Source organism: Acartia tonsa, chromosome 5 (genome assembly GCF_053477335.1).
Source record: "Acartia tonsa isolate MP-2025a chromosome 5, ASM5347733v1, whole genome shotgun sequence".
NCBI classification, from domain to species: domain Eukaryota; kingdom Metazoa; phylum Arthropoda; class Copepoda; order Calanoida; family Acartiidae; genus Acartia; species Acartia tonsa.
Window position 1 is genome coordinate 388329 of NC_137264.1, and position 17666 is coordinate 405994.

Consider the following 17666-nt stretch of genomic DNA (forward strand, 5'->3'; position numbering starts at 1 on the left):
GCATTAAAATGTCCTTAGAATTGTGTTAATTTTAAAACAGTCTATTATATAAATAAACAATATTTTTCCTATTTTAAAGTTAGTATATTTTTCTTCCTTATTTCCCGAAAGGGTATAAAGGGATAAGACAATGACCGATAATTTGATGTAAATCCCGAATGTTAATACATAAAATAACCCCTTCTGTAGGTATAAATTTTTGGTTCAAACGTTTGGACACTCAACTTAATATACCCACCAATTGAAATGCATTTATAGTCCCCAAAGTTGATGGTCAATGGAAAACGTACTTATAAAACCTTGGGGACTAGTGTAATAATTATCTCCATTGTCTCCTCTTACCCTGAATTTGCCGCATTATCTTAATCTAAAATAACACCATATCATATTTGCTTGTTCAGTTCCTGATAAAAAGTAGGAGGAGTCCGCGCATTGAGCATCATATTTAAGTAAATGGGCGGAGATTTAGTTTTTGTAAATGTAAGTATAACTATTGTTTTTATTTTAGATTGATAATAGAATCAATGTCATTAGTAACTAACATTTCCAGAAAACAGAGAGAAATCCACAGAGGAATTTTGGATTGTGGAATAAACTCATGAAAGGTACTTTAATTTCTTATCATATTTTATGTACAAAGCCTTTCTCCAATTTTGACCGTCTGTCTGTATTAAGTTTACATTTATTCTGTTTGAGCCGCTAAATTACATTTATATTATATAATGACAAAATGATATATGTACAGTACAATGTACATTTTATAAACCTATATCATGTAATAATGTACGATATGAAATAAATTGCCGCCAGAATCTTTATTCCTCTAATAATTGCTTGTCAAGTTTCAGATTAAAAGTGGGAGGAGTCTGCATTGAGCATCATGTTTAAGTAAATGGGCGGAGATTTAGTTTAGCTTTTCTTGATAAACAAGAGTTAACCATTGTTTATGATTTAGGTTGACAAAAGTATCATTGTCAGTCAGCAAGTAACAATCACAGTGAACAGAGAGAAATCCATTATACAGATCTATTTCACATCATAAGGTATTTATAGTTTTTCGGGCTTTACGTCATTAATTCAGAGATTGTTAGGGTTAGATCTGTTCTCTGATCTATAAATGTATAAGTACATATGTATAACCCAGACAATTATTGATGGTTCCAGTGGTGGGGACTTTTTATTCTGCTAGCAAATTTCTATTTCTTCCCTTTTATAGCGACTTAGCTGTGTTATTATTTCTGATGGTATTGGCTAATATTCAAAGACTTAATTGAAAGTCGCAATAGGGTCCACACCACATGAACGTTGAACATACAGTTATTTAACCCCTTTATTCTGGTCTATATGAAACGTTATGGCTTTGAGATCCAGATTTTTTCCCCCACTTCTATGGTAGATGCTTTGGTTGAAACTATCGTTGAGAAAAAGCCCCCTGGTAAATTTCTCCTTCAACAACTAAATTTTCTATACTTTAAAACTAAAATTAATTGTTTGTTGTACACCTCCCTCTCCCCTCTTTACCCAACTTAGGGTTGCGCCTAGTTAGAGGCAAAATGTAATTGTTTTCTTTTCAACACAGGTATTTCATTAAAAAATCTATTCCAGGTGCAAGGAAAATTCATCATGTTATCGTGTGATACATGTAACAAGAAATTCTCAAAAAAGTGCCATATAACAATGCATATGAGGTTTCATATAGGCGAAAAGCTATTCAAATGTGATTTATGCGAAGAAGCTTTTATTTTCAGTATTCATTTAATTCGACATAAGAAGATCCATACAAGAGAACACCCTTGTGATACATGTGAAAAAACTTTCTCACGACAATATGATTTAATTGTGCACAAGAGAATTCATACAGGTGAGAAACCATTCAAATGTGATACATGTGAAAAAACTTTCTCACGACAATGTGAGTTAACTATACACAAGAGGATCCATACAGGTGAGAAACCATACTTTTGCGAAATGTGCCAAAAATATTATAAAACAAATTCAGAATTAACTGAACATAAAAGGAGCCATACAGGAGAGAAGCCATACTCTTGGGAATTATGCCAGAAATTTTATATCTCCCGTTCAGACCTGTCAAGACATAAAAAATCAGCAGGACATCTCAAGAAGTTAGAATCTACTAAGAATACAGTTCCAGCTTTAGCTTCTGCCAGTTTTGTTGATTGTGGTGGAGCTAATATTAAACTAGAAATAAAAGAAGAAGAAACTCTTGATAAAGATCCTCTCTCTATTAAGATTAAGGCTGATACTTCTGCTTTTGTTGCTTGTAGTGAAGTTCCGAATGAAAAATCTTTCTCATGTGAAGTTTGTTTTAAAATATTTAAATCTAAAGAAGTCTTAAGTATCCACAAATATTTACATCCAGAACCAAAAATTAAACCAGAGATAAAAGAAGAAGAAACTCTAGATGTGGATCCTCTCTCTATCAACATGGAGGATTAGAATATTGAAGAAACTATTAAACAAGAGAAAGGGGGAGAAGAAATTCAGGATAGAAATTAGCTTTCTTGTGAACAGAATCCTGATGAGGATTATAAAAATAGCATTGACATTGTTGATCACAAGATTTGAATATGATAAACTAAGTAATGATATATAAATATTTATTCATAGTAGATTTAATGTTTATAACAAATATTTTATACTAATGATATCGTGTATTTATAATTTTTTTACTTTTATCATTTTAAATTATTTTTGTCTTTTATTTTGCTCTGATATAATTTCTGTAAAATCAAACTTTGTATCAATACTTGTTATTTTACTATTTGCATTCTTCTCCTTTTGAATGGGGAACATTGAATTAGCGTCATTGATATTGTTGAACATAGAATTTAATAGGATTAATTCTATGATAGTATTAATTTTATCTAAAAATAGAATATCATTTGATAAGAAAGATAAATTTTCAGGTAATTAGATTGTTGTAAATAAAAAGACAATATTTTACTTATCTACTAAGTTATTTTATTTCTTTGTTATATCAACAAGAACTTTTCCAATTTTTTTTCTTACTTATTTTAAAGGATTTTAAAGTTATCTATCTATGTAAATCTGTAATTCTTATTTGTTTTCTGTACATATAATTTTTATTTCTTGATTATTTTTTATATTTTCAGAACTTAAAAATGAAATTTGATTACATGGAATAATACGAATATCACAAATAAAAACAGGTATCATTCTGGATGATCGTTGTTATTGGGTTAGGCATTTAAATAAATTCATAGGATATTAGAGACTAGCTGCTTCGCCCATAGAGGCCTCTAGTGGCACTTGATGAGGAGGCATGGCGGTCTCCTTTACAGATTGGGATGTACGTTTTAACTTCATTAATTTATTCTCTACAAAAATTTGGAAAAGGTTGTAAGTGAAGCAACTCTACATTGGGAGGGAAATCACCCCGCCTTAGACTTTCTGGGTTTCAGCTAAAAGTTATTGACTATGTGACAACAACTTATTATTTTTTATTTACATTTTTAATTGAATAATATTTATACCAGGTAATATGACAGTTCCCTATCCATCATGTTGTTAATATTTGCAAAAAAAAAATTCTACTTCCAGAGTGATTTAACTAGACATTTGAGAATTCATACAGGTGAGAAGCCATTCAAATGTGATATTTGTGGAAAGACATTTGCAGATAGTGGTAACTTGACTAAGCACGAAAGAATTTATACAGGAGAGAAGCCATACTCTTGTGATACATGTACAAAATATTTTTGTAGAAATGATGAGTTAAAAGTACATATGAGGATCCATACAGGAGAAAGGCCATACTCCTGTGAATTATGCCAGCAATATTTTTCCTTGAGTTTAACCTTCTCAAATCATGAAAAATCTCTTTCTTTTGAACAGAATTCTGATGAGAAAATGATAGACAATATAGACATAGTCGAACATAAAATTGAATTTGATAAACTAAATGATATAATGTCAGTTGATAAGAAAGATAATTTTTTGATAAAATTGCTTTAAATATAAAAAGACAATATATTACTTACCTACTAAGTTAATTTTTTTCTTGTAATAAAAACAAGAACTTTTTCCATTTATTTTATTTTCTTCTATATTAACACAAGTTATTTCCCTGTGTAAATATGTTTGTAATTCTTGTTTGTTTTCTGTACATATAATTTTATTTCTTGATTATTTTTTATATTTTCAGAACACGAAAATGAAATTTGGTTACATGGAATTATAGAAATATCAGAAATAAAAACAGGTATTTGGACACAGGGGCGTCCAAGCTTTTTTTGGGGGGGTCGGGTAAAATAGTTTTAAGGGGGGGGGGGGTAATTCGTTTTTGGGGGGTGAAATCAGGGTGGGCATACAAAAAACCCACCCAAAAAAACCCACCCAGGGTTTTTTAATAAACCCATTGAAAAAAAACCCAAGGTTTTTTGAGTTTTTGAAAAAACATTGAAATTTCACGTTAAAATTTACAAATTAAACCTCTATTTACTCAAAGACTAGGATCTAATAACATTTTAAAGCAAATTTTACCTAAAATACGGAAAAAAATATGAAGTAATTATATAAATGATGCTCTACTTATTGTTCAAATGTTTATAAAATTACTTTCTCTCAAAACTTAATTTCAGAAAACGCTTTGCTACTAAATTGATGATATATAAATTGTGTAAATTACATAATCATAATTGATTTTTAAACTAAAACATAACAATTTATGAAAGGAAATAGTTACAGTGGCGTGCAGAGGGTTTTATTAAGGGGATGTAAAAAAGGGAAGACCTTAATAATTTCTGGAAGGGGGGGGGGGGGTGTTGACAGCATAAGAATAGAGGAAGAGGTTCCATGTTTTGAAGCTTTTAACCTTCCCTCCCCCTTAATAGAATATTTTGTGCACCATTGCTAATAAGGGTTTATAATAGATCGGAATGCCAGCTTTCTTTATTATCTATCTTGTTTATTGTGAAATCTTGCTTACCTTTTACCTACAACAACATAAACATTAATATTACATCAATATATCAAATGTATTTGACTCCTAAATGAAAAAACCCAATAAAACCCGAAAAAAACCCAATAAAACCCAGGGTTTTAAGGGTTTTTACGGGTTGGGTTGGGCTTTTTTAAAAAACCCTGGGTTTTTCCCCACCCTGGGTGAAATGTCGCGCGAAGCGCGCCGCAAATTTTTTTTACCCCCTCCCCAAATTTTTACCCCGGGGGTAAAATTTGCCGTAATTTTCCGCTGCCACAAAAAAAAATTTTATTGCATTTCTCGCCGAAATAGGCAATTTGGAATTATATCAAGTGGTTTTTTTTCAAAAATTTTCCTTTTACAAGCAACCTTGCTCGTGCCATCCGCCGCCGGCGTTTTCCGCCACTGCCCCTCAAAAAATTTGAAAAAATAACATGGTCTCATATGATTCCAAATTGCCTAATTCGGCGAGAAATACAATAAAAAAAATTTTTTTGGTGGCTGCGGGAAACGGCGGTCGGCGGCGGGAGCGGCCGTTTATTTTGAAAGATACCTAAACCTGGGGTAATTAGTGACACAATAAAAAAGATTTCACCCAATTATCTCTAAAACTAAGGGAGTAGCACCCAAAATAAAATTGCTGGTATGTCGTGTGATGAGTCACCACATTTCCCTCCCCCCTTTTGTTTAACCCCCCCCCCCCAAATTTACCCCCGGGGTAAAATTTTTTGGGGGGGGTAATTTAAATTTTATTAAATATTTAGTATTGAAAATGAGCGCGAAGCACGCAAAAATTTTGTTAGAGATTTTTTTATTTGCACGGCACAAATTCGTTTTGGGGAGAGGTAATTCCCACTTTACCCCCCCCCCCCCTTGGACGTCTATGTTTGAACACTGCGTATTAATAAGGCTTGTCATTGAAATGAGGTTATTGGTTATTAGAGATCAAAGATTTCTCTGATGATGTATTTAGGATGTAAGCTTGTATATGTGGGAGGTTTAAGGCACTTACATACCTATAAATCAACACTTAAAAGTAAAAAATAAGAAAGAATACGATATCAATTTTATAAAGGATGAAAAAAACATTGTTTAAGTAAATTAATCTGATATATATTATATAACCATAGCAATTACTTTATTATGATATTTCAGTCTGTTGCCCAGTTTTTTTTCTTTTCCATTTGCTTTGCTTTTCTTTTTTATCGTATAGCTTTGCTATTCATGAATTACATTTTTATTTTCTTATCTACTAAAAACCAATGTATAACAGTATTATGGGGATTTATAAAATAATGATCTTTATAGAGAAGCTAAGGCCAAGAGTTGTACTAATTTTTTTTTATATGCATATTGAGTATCAAAACTAGTTAATCAATTGTTCACCAATGGTATGTATACGCAGCTGAGGTGTGAATCAGCTTGGAGGATATCTTCCAGTCAGTCCCTTGAGTCACTAGCCTCAAATACATATTTTAACAGAAATATTTTTTTTCAGACAGAATGTAGATTCAAGAATGCAAAGCTCAAGTCAATTGAAATATAAGGAGAAATAAAACTTCGATTGTAGTTCAGAAAAAAAAGTAAGTAAGTTTATAAATACAATGATAATTTATCTATAATTAAGTAGTACAGAAAAAAATTAACTAACAACATTTTAAAGAAAAATATAAGTAACTTAAGTACTTTGTTGTACATAATGACAGACACACCCCTATAGAGGAGCTATATAAATAAGATATAGATGTAAGGAGGAGAGCTTTAATACAATATTTTTTTCTACACAGTGACAGACCTATGAACACAACCTTAAATATTGAGATGCTGTAAATATAAAGCCATACATTAAAAAAGATTTATAAAATAATAAAGGCTTAAACTTATAATTTTCAATTCTACAAAGGTATTACATTAAATATTATTTATCCCAGGTGCTAAAACAATTAAGAATTCAACATGAACAGGTGTCATATCTGCTTGAAGGAATTTTCTCAAAAGAGTGATTTGAGAAGACATGTGAGAATTCATACAGGAGAGAGGCCATACACTTGTGATACATGTGAAAAGGCTTTCTCACGACAAGATACATTAGCTGAACACAAAAGGATTCATACAGGAGAAAGGCCATACTATTGTGATAAATGTGAAAAATGTTTCTCACAACTTATTCAATTAACTGTCCATAAGAGGATCCATACAGGAGAAAAACAATACTCATGTGATACATGTGAAAAAGCTTTTGTAGAACAGAGAGCATTAACTCGTCATAAGAAGATCCATACAGAAGAGATGCTATACTCTTGTGAATTATGCAAGAAATCTTTTAATGATAGATCAAACTGACAAGACACAATAAATCTGCTGGACATCTCAATAAGTTAGAATCTACTAAAAATACAGTTTCACCCTCTACATCTACCAGTTTTGTTAAATGTGGCGAAGCTAATATCAAATTAGAGAAGAAAGTAGAAGAAACCCTTGATGAAGATCCTGTATTTATAAATATATAGGCTGAAAGTGTGGAAGTAATTATAAAAGAGGAAATAAAGGAGGAAGAAGGAATTGAGAGTGTAGAATTTGTTTAAGTAAATAAAAATGAAAATAAAGTAACAGGATGTTGGTGTGTCTGTCTGTTTGTGTTTGTCTGTATGTTTATAGCGAAGGATCTCACTACTTGCTGAACTGATCAAGTTCTCCTTAACAAGGTAGCTTCTCATAGGTCCCTGGAAGGTTACTAACTATGTTGAGGAGGTTACCACCACCATCCCAAAATTTTAAACGAAAATAAAAGATTAGGTTGGGGAGAGGGTGGTCGTACCTCCCCCCCCCCCGAAATAATATGGGTGTTAGGATTGAACTCACCCCTCCTCAAATGTCCCTAGAGGCCTCCAAGGGGCGTAGCCGCTAGTGTTTGATAAAAAAATAAACCTAAATTGCCAATTTGTTGTAAACGTCTTTTAGTAAGTTCTTTATTAAATACTATCGGCTTCGCCCCTAGCCTTTAGGGGCTTTTCCCCAAGAGGTGATCCAAAAAAAATTGGGGGGATTTTTTGTTTTTGAAGGGGTTGGGGGTGTCCCACCCCCCAAGAAAATAGCCTAAAACCACCACAGGATTAGTAGGTATATTCCCTGAAGAGTAGAATCCGATCGGTTCAGTGGTTACCAAGACCTTGAGGGACGGACAAACGGAGAGACAGACAGACAGACAGACGGACAGACATCATTGTACTTTGTATTATAGATTTGTTCATATTTAAGATTTGATTACCTATATGTGTAAATAATATTGCTTCTTCAAAATCAATTTTAAAGAAAAAATCATGATATTTGAAAAATTGTTATTTTTTATTATACATTTTAAATTTTTGTTAGTTAACCAAAATATATTTCTTATTTTCTCATACTTTTTTGTTTTCATAATTAAAATTGTTTTACTTGTAAATTAATAATTGTATGTTTATTTTCAGACAGAATATAAAATGAAATAAGATTCAAGATTATAAAACTGAATTATATTGTAACATAAAAAGAAAAAAACATCTTTATATAAGTATAAGTATATATTTTAAAGAGGGGGGGCGAAAGTGACACTTTTTGAAACCAAAACTAAAAGTCAACAAAGGAACTCAACTAAAAAAAGAGTTACAGGTCTGATATTTTGCATGGCAGTTGCTTTATAGGGGTAAAATATGGAACTGTGAAGAAACGGCGGCGCAACCGCCGAAACCGCCGTTTCCCGCCGAAGTTTTTTTTCCTTTTCTCGGCGGTTTTCGGCGGTTGCGACGCCGTTTCTTCACCGTTCCATATTGTACCCCTATAAAGCAACTGCCATGCAAGATGTCAGACCTGTAACTCTTTTTTTAGTTGAGTTCCTTTGTTTACTTTTACGAACCATTTATAACATTATATAATATTTATTTCAGGTGCAAGAACAATTAATAATTCATCATGAACAAGTGTCATATCTGCTGCAAGGAATTCTCTACAAACGGTAGTTTAATAAGACACATGAGAATTCATACAGGAGAGAAGCCATTTAAATGTGATTTTTGTGATAAGGCATTTTCCGACAGTAGTGTCTTAACGAGACACAAAAGGATCCATACAGGGATACATGTGAAAAAGCTTTCTGTACAAATAGAGAGTTAACTGCCCATAAGAGGATCCATACAGGAGAGAAGCCATACTCTTGTGATATATGTAAAAAGTCTTTCTCGCGAAAAGATGTATTAGCTGAACATAAGAGGATTCATACAGGAGAGAAGCCATACTCTTGTGATTTGTGCCATATATCTTTTTGCACCAGTTCCAACCTGTCAACACACAATATATCAGCAAAACATCTTAAGAAGTTAGAATCAGTTAAATCAGCAGGACGTCTGAAGAAGTTAGTACCTGCTAAGGAAAAAACAGTTCCATCTTCTGCTTCTACCAGTTTTGTAGATTGTGGTAAAGCTGATGTTAAACTAGAAATAAAAGAAGAGGAAACTCTTGATGAGGATCCTCTCTCTATCAACATGGAGGCTGAGAATATTGAAGAAACTATAAAACAGGAAATAGAAGAAGAAGAAATTGAGAATAAAGCTTACATTGAAATCGTTGAACAAAAAATTGAAAGATGATGAACAATTGGTTTTCTTATGTTAAATAACAAATTTTGTAAATATTGTATTATTTTTAATGTAAATATTAAAGGGAGGGGAGTTTTGCCACTTTCACTTACCCCATCATTATTAGACTTGATATTAATGCCAGGCCATAGGTTATTTGGGATAAAACTTTACTTTTAGGTTATATTGTCAAACATAATTACGTAGCCTGATAACTACAGAGTAAGTGATTGTGGCAAAACTCTCCCCGACCTCCCATCCCAACCCTTACTTTATTTTTTATAAAATCTGTAAATATTATTTTTCTACTTTTGCTGGTTATTTAAGATTATTTGGACTTTCAAACAACAAGGTGAATTAATTGTCCATAAGAGGATTCACACAGGAGAGAAGCCATACTCTTGTGATTTATGTGAAAAAGCTTTCCGTACCAAAATTGAATTAATTCGTCATACAGGGAAGAAGCCATACTCTTGTGAAACATGTGATAAGGCTTTCTCACAAAAAATTTATTTAATTGAACATAAAAGGATCCATACTGGTCAGAAGCCATTCAAATGTGATACATGTGAAAAGCCTTTCTCACAACAAAGTACATTAGCTGACCATAAGAGAATCTATACAGGAGAGAAGCCATGCTCTTGTGTATTATGCCAGAAATCTTATTACTCTAGTTCAAACCATAATAAAACAGCTGGACATGTTAAGAATTTAGAATCTACGAAGAATGCAGTTTCATCTTCACTTCTACCAGATTTGTTGTTTGTGGTGAAGCTAATATTAAGCTAGAGATAAAAGAAGAAAAAACTCTTGATGTGGATCCTCTCTCTTATCAACATGGAGGCTGAAACTATAAAAAAGGTAATAGAAGAAGAAAGTCATGATAAAGATGCTCTTTCTTGTGAACAGAATCCCGATGATGATTATATAAATTCTATTGACATTGTTGATCATAAAATTGAAATATGACAAACAATAGGTTTTCTTTTATGAGATACCTAAATTTGTAAATATTGTATTAATCTGTAATTACTATTTTCCCACTTTTTGATTAAGGAATATTTTGTTTATATATATAAGTATTCTTTTTTTGCAAATCAAAGCTTAATTTTTTTGTTACAATGTTCTCTTCCATTTAACATTAACATAATAAATGTCTTTGATTGAATCTTCAAACTAAATTATGTATATATTTTTCTTATGTAGCACTTTCGATGCACTAGCCATGCGGGATTATTCTGCCCCTAGTTTAACCTAAACTAACCCAGAATAAAACATTAAAACAATCACTTTTACTAAATTTCTAATGGATAAATTTTTTACACTTTTCATGTTGAAAGCAAATAATGATCAGAAAGCTGAGGTTAAAATAAGTTTTTTTCTAATTTAAATAGAATCTGTTAAACTTGAGCTTACTGCCAGGTATTGCTTCATAAAATGAAATATGAGATATTTGAATGTCTGTATTTGTAGTTGTCTGCCTGAGTATTTGATTAATTTAGATATTGTTTTCCCCCTGGATAAACTCTTACAACAATTACTATTCCTAATATTAACTAACAACTAAAGACAGAATTTTACTCAAGATAAAAATTGTAATCTGTACTCTTATCTATAAATATTATTTTTCTTACTCTAATATTCATCAACTACCTACTAAAGTATTTTTTTATTCATTTAGATCTAATTATAAGACTTGTGTTACTTGTAAAATAATAATTATATGTTTATTTTCAGACAGAAAATAGAATGAAATAAGTCTCAAGATTATAAAGCTTAAGTTGATAGAATTGAAAGAGAAAGAAAAGCTGGGGTATGTTTTATTTTAGCAAATTAAAGTAAGTAAATGTCTGTCTGTCCTCATAAAGAGACTTCGCTTACCACTGAAATGATTGAGTTCTCTTTAAGAAATCTTAATATAAGTCAAATTTTGGGTTGTTTACTTCTTTGTTGGAGTGTAGTGTGGAAAAAGGCCCCAAGGAATATTTAAATTCTTTTTTCTTTTATTTCAGATAAGAAAGTTTTCCACAAAGTGTCTAGTTGAGCTCAGAAACCCCCTTCACCCCCCCCCCCCTCTATGTTGTGTGGTAGTTTATGGTGTTTATGTGTTTTATTTTAGGTTAAATTAGGTTGTTAATGCTCTCTCGTTCTTTATTTACCCCCTTATTTTTATTTACCTCCAAAACAGTGGTCTCCAAAAAGATGTGTGTTTGTAATATATTATCTCAGGCGAAAATTTGTTTATAGCAAAACTTTATTTTGGGAAAAACTTTTTTTATAGTTCTAGATATTTAGGCCTATTTTTATGTGATTTTCAATTTCTATTGCTAAAGTCATTAGAAAATAATTTCCAGTCATGAATTTAGGTTATTTGATGTCTAACTGCCTATAAGTAATATGATGTACGTTTGTCTGTCAAAAAGAAAGAGATAGATGCATGAAGTAAATTGTACAAGAATTCCTGTTCCTCTCCTTCAGATTTTTCAATACATAGGTAATAAATCAGCTTGACATGTCAAGAAGTTTTGGTGAAATTAATGTCATTACTGAACATAATTATCATGAGACATAATTCTGATTAGAATAGAATAGGTCTATTGATGTTGTGAAACATAAAATTCAAATATGACAAACTAAATGCTGTTACAAAAATATTCAGTAGATTTAATGTTGATAAAATATATTAATGTATATAATGTGTTTTTTGTTTTTAAGCTTTAATGTAAACTTTTATCCCTAATTTTTATGAGCATTATCTAAATTAATTTAGACTTTTAAAATCTTGTTTATTATTATTTCATTATCTTATATTCATTTTGATAAGATTTGTAAAAAAATAATTATATGTTTGTTTTTAGGTAGAATATAAAATAGAATAAGATTTAAGATTACATAAGGAGAAATAAAACGTCAAATTTGAGATGAGAAGAAAGTAAGTTAGCTTTTAACAAGTACATGACATTAAATTAAACAGCACAGCATATCTACAGACACAACCTGCTATATAAGATATAAATGAAAGGGGGAAAGTTTTTATATAGTATATCTAGAATACTTTTGCCTACATAGTAACAAACGAACAGACACATCTTAAGTATAGAGTCTATGTTACAATAATATCAGTATTTAAAATGATAATAGTTAAATTTATATAAGGACTTGAAATAATTTTTTTGAATTTAACTTATTTATCAATTCAATTTTTTTTATATCAGGTGCAAAAACAATTAATAATCCATCATGAACAAGTGTCATATCTGCTCCAAGGAATTCTCTACAAATGGTAGTTTAACAAAACACATGATAACTCACACAGGAGTGAAGCCATTCAAATGTGACACATGTGATAAAGCTTTCCTTACAAGTAGTAGTTTAACTGTCCACAATAGGATCCATACAGGAGAGAAGCCATACTCTTGTGATACATGTGAAAAGGCTTTCTCTCGACCAGGTAATTTAGCTAACCATAAGAGGAGACATACAGGAGAGAAGCCATACTCTTGTGGTACATGTAAAAAGACTTTCAAGACACAAAGTGAATTAAATATACACAATAGGATCCATACAGGAGAGACGCCATACGCCTGTGATACATGTGACAGGGCTTTCTATCATCCAGGTCATTTAACTATGCATAAGAGGAGCCATAAATCCAGTTGGAATATTGTTACACCTTCTGCTTCTATCAGTTTTGTTGATTGTGGCGAAGCTAATGTAAAGATGGAAATAAAAGAAGAAGAAACTCTTGATGAGGATCCTATATGTATAAAGATTGAGGCTGAGAGTGTGGAAGTAATTATAAAAGAGGAAATAAAGGAGGAAGAAAGAATTAAGAGTGAAAAATTTGTTTAAGTAGTTAGAAATAAAAATGTTTGTTATATGAATGAACCTAATTGCGAATATGTTGTAAGGATCTTTTAGTAAGTGCTTTATTATATATTTATGTTCCTATTTAATAGGGGGGGGGGGGGGGGGGCGAAAGTGACACTTTTTGAAACCAAAACTAAAAGTCAAAGGAACTCAACTAAAAAAAGAGTTAGAGGTCTGACATTTTGCATGGCAGTTGCTTTATAGGGGTACAATATGGAACTGTGAAGAAACGGCGGCGCAACCGCCGAAAACCGCCGAGAAAAGGCAAAAAAAAATTCGGCAGATATCAGAAGAATATGAATCATAATATTTTAAAAACTACATGGTAGAAAATTGAAATTTTTTTTTAATCAAAAACGTAAACCCATGTTGTCCTAACCTTGCATACCACCTTGTAAATTTTTAAAATTTATTTAATTTCAATAATTTCAAAATTCATGTAGATACGGTTTCTATTTTTTCTGTTCTTCTCTTGAATGCTAAAATATCTACTTTAATTTTTGTAAACCAATTTATATTTATCATTTTATCATCTTTAATTAGTTCTTATAACTAAATGTTACTTGTAAAATAGTGATTTTTTTTCCAGACAAAATATAAAATGAAATAAGACTAAATGTTATAAAACTGAATTTTATTGAAATATTTAAAGGAAAAAAGCATAGGTATGTTTTATTTTAGCAAATTAAAGTAATTAAATGTCTGTCTGTCCTCAAAAAGAGACTTCGCTTACTACTGAAATGATTAAATATAGTATAGTATAGGTATAGTTTTTAAATTTTGTTAGAGTGTGTAGTACAAACCTATAATAGTTAAAGGCCACTGAAAAAATTACCTTTTTTTCATTTGAAATAATAATGATTTCCCTAGTAAAGCTCAGAAATCCCCCCCCCCCTCCCCCCTATATTGGGAAGAATTCGTTCGTGCTTTTGTGTTTTACTTAAGTCCAGGTTAAGTAGGTTATATTGGGTTGTATTGCAGCGCCAATACACTACAGGTATAGGTCTTGCAGGGTAGGTCTCCATGACGAGAGGTGCTTAAAGAAAGTATTCCCTATTTTCAACTTATTTTATTTGTTAAAAACAAGGGTTTGTGGTTGCTTATGCTCGCTAGGCACATTAAGGTAAAGCACTAAAAAGAGAAATAATGTTGTTGGTTAAACGTCCTCCTTCTCAACACCCCCAATTCACTAAAACACAGCTAATAGACAATAATAAAATAATGTAAGCAAAGAATAATTATTTTCTATTCAGAATATACAATAAAAATTTGAATTTATTATTTTTAATTCACACAAGTTATACATTAAAAATTATTTATTCCAGGTGCAAGAACAATAAAGAATCCATCATGAACAAGTGTTATATCTGCTCCAAGGAATTCTCTTACAAGAGTAATTTAACAGTGCATATGAGAGTTCATACAGGCGAGAAGCCATTCAAATGTGATACATGTGATAAAGCGTTCTCACTCAAAAATGCGCTAGTTTATCATAAGAGAATTCATACAGGTGAAAAGCCATTCAAATGTGATACATGTGAGGAGGCTTTCTCGCAACCAAGTGCATTGATAGCGCATAAGAGGATCCATACAGGAGAAAAGCCATACTCTTGTGATGCATGTGAGAAAGAATTTCGTACAATTAGTAATTTAACTGTTCATAAGATGACCCACACAGGTGAGAAACCTTTCTCGTGTGACAAATGTGAAAAAAATTTCTGTACAAAAGCTCAATTAAATGTCCATAATAAAATCCATATAGGAGAGAAACCATACTCTTGTGGTACATGTAAAAAAGCTTTCCTTACAAAAAGAGAGTTAACTGTCCACAAGAGGATTCATACAGGAGAAAAGCAATTTTCTTGTTATGTATGTAAAAAGGCTTTCTCACAAAAATATCATTTAACTGAACATAAGAGAATTCATACAGGTGAAAAGCCATTCAAATGTGATACATGTGAAAAGGCTTTCTCACAACCAAGTGCATTGATAGTGCATAAGAGGATCCATACAGGAGAGAAGTCATACTCTTGTGATACATGTGAAAAAGTGTTCACAACAAATGGTCAGTTAACCGCCCATAAGAGGATCCACACAGGAGAAAAGTCATACTCTTGTGTCTTACTCAGGTGTCATATCTGCTACAAGGATTTTTCTACAAAGTTCAATTTTACAAGACATATGAGAATACATACAGGAAAGAAGCCATTTAAATGTAATTTATGTGAAAAGTCTTTCTCACAACAAGGTCATTTAAATGTTCATAAGAGGATCCATACAGGTGAAAAGCCATACTCTTGTGATAAATGTGAAAAGACTTTCTCACGACGTAGTTCATTAACTCGTCATAAGGAGGTTAATACATGTGAGAAGCCATTAAAATTAACTTCCACCAGTTTTGTTGATTATGGTGAAACTAAAATCAAACTAGAAATAAAAGAAGAAGAAACTCTAGATGAGGATCCTCTGACTATCAACATGGAGGCTGAGAATGTAGAAGAAACTATAAAACAAGAAACAAAAGAAGAAATTCAGAATGAAGATTTTCTTTCTTGTGAACAGAATTTGCATCTAGAACAAAAGTTAAGCTACGAGATGAAAATAGAGAAGAAAGAAGAAGAAATTCTTGATGAGGATCCTATCTTTATAAAGATGGAGGCTGAGAGTGTGGAAGTAATTATAAAAGAGGAAATAAAAGATGAAGAAGGAATTGAGAGTAAAGAATTTGTTTAAGTAGATAAAAATAAAAATGTTTGATAATGAATAAACCTAAATTGCTAATTTGTTATATATGTATATATGTTTGTATTTAAGCCACGATTTAATGTGTGAATAATACCTATTACTTCTCCAAAAACATTTCTAAAATATCACAATTCTTTGATAAAATTATATGTGAACGTCCTTTAGCAAGCGCTTATTTAAATATTTATGTTTGTACTGAAGTTATGATGTAAACTGTAAATGATAAAGAGAAAAACCATATTCATGTGATACATGTGAGAAAGAATTCCGTACAAATGGTGATCTAACTGTTCATAAAATGACCCACACAGGTGAGAAGCCATACTCTTGTAAAACCTGTGAAAAACTTTTCCGTACAAACGTTGAGTTAACTGTACACAAAAGGATCCATTCGGGAGACAAGCCATACTCATGTGATACATGTGAAAAGTCTTTCTCACAACCAAGTGCATTGACAGTGCACAAGAGGATCCATACAGGGAAGAAGCCATACTCTTGTGATATCTGTGAAAAGGCTTTTCACAACAAAGTCATTTAATTATACATACGAGGGTCCATACTGGAGAAATGCCATACTCATGTGAATTATGCCAGAAATCTTATTACAACAGTTCTAGTATGTCAAACCATAACAAATCAGCTGGACATCTAAAAAAGTTAGAAACTATTAAGAATACAGTCACACTTTCTACTTCTGCTTCTACCAGTTTTGTTGATTGTGGTGAAGCTGATATTAAACTAGAAATAAAAGAAGAAGAAACTCCTGATGAGGATCCTCTCTTTTTAAAGCTGGAGGCTAAGAGTATGGAAGAAATTATAAAAGAGAAAATAAAGGAGAAAGAAGGAATTGAGAGTGAAGAATTTGTTTAAGTAGATAAAAATAAAATGTTTAATAAATGAGTGAACCCAAATTGCGAATTTGTTGTAAATGTATTTTGACATTTGCATTTTGGAAAGTGCCAAAATGAAATATGTAGTGGCTATTTAGTTCATTTATGTGAAAAAGTTTTCATTAAAAATCAGCTCTTTCTTGTAAACAGAATCCTGATGATAATTATATAAATTCTATTGAACACAAGATTGAAATATGATAAACTAAATGCTAATATGTAAATATTTATTCATAGTAGATTTAACAAATATTTTAAACTAATAATATTTTGTATATACTGTTTTTTTTTTACTTTTCATCATTCAATTTAAATTATTTTTGTTGAAATAATTCTTGAATTTTATTTTCCTCTGATATAATATCTGTAAAATCTAACTTTGTATCAATACTTGTTATCTTATTGAGTCTTACAATTAGGGTTGGGCCGGATATCCGGCCATTTTCAATATCCGGCCGGATACCGGATATTGAAACTATCCGGCCGGATATCCGGCTCTATAATTTTATATACTTTACACCAAAAATCTCTGCTTTTTAAATTTTAAATGGCTATAATTTTCTTATTATTGAAGCTAGAAGTACATTT

At 31.4% G+C, this 17666-nt stretch overlaps 3 protein-coding genes and 1 long non-coding RNA gene across 4 annotated transcripts; all 4 read left to right on the forward strand.

Moving 5' to 3' along the window:
* The first annotated feature begins 531 nt into the window (after window positions 1-531).
* On the forward strand, window positions 532-2641 carry LOC145318469 (uncharacterized). The gene is made up of 3 exons (XR_013879345.1): window positions 532-605; window positions 956-1043; window positions 1606-2641. It is a non-coding gene; the product is annotated as an uncharacterized LOC145318469 (long non-coding RNA).
* A 756-nt stretch (window positions 2642-3397) lies between these two features.
* On the forward strand, window positions 3398-7342 carry LOC145319874 (uncharacterized). Its single transcript, XM_080162278.1, has 3 exons — window positions 3398-3989; window positions 6462-6493; window positions 6912-7342. The coding sequence occupies exons 1-3, from the start codon at window positions 3544-3546 to the stop codon at window positions 7304-7306; spliced, it is 873 nt and encodes a 290-aa protein (XP_080018404.1). The 5' UTR covers window positions 3398-3543; the 3' UTR covers window positions 7307-7342.
* A 5087-nt stretch (window positions 7343-12429) lies between these two features.
* LOC145318468 (uncharacterized) lies at window positions 12430-13489 on the forward strand. The gene is made up of 2 exons (XM_080159739.1): window positions 12430-12505; window positions 12789-13489. Exon 2 carries the CDS (start codon window positions 12814-12816, stop codon window positions 13423-13425), a length of 612 nt encoding a protein of 203 aa, XP_080015865.1. The 5' UTR covers window positions 12430-12505; window positions 12789-12813; the 3' UTR covers window positions 13426-13489.
* A 541-nt stretch (window positions 13490-14030) lies between these two features.
* On the forward strand, window positions 14031-17256 carry LOC145320031 (uncharacterized). Its single transcript, XM_080162472.1, has 2 exons — window positions 14031-14108; window positions 14769-17256. Exon 2 carries the CDS (start codon window positions 14794-14796, stop codon window positions 16174-16176), a length of 1383 nt encoding a protein of 460 aa, XP_080018598.1. The 5' UTR covers window positions 14031-14108; window positions 14769-14793; the 3' UTR covers window positions 16177-17256.
* Window positions 17257-17666: the final 410 nt, after the last annotated feature.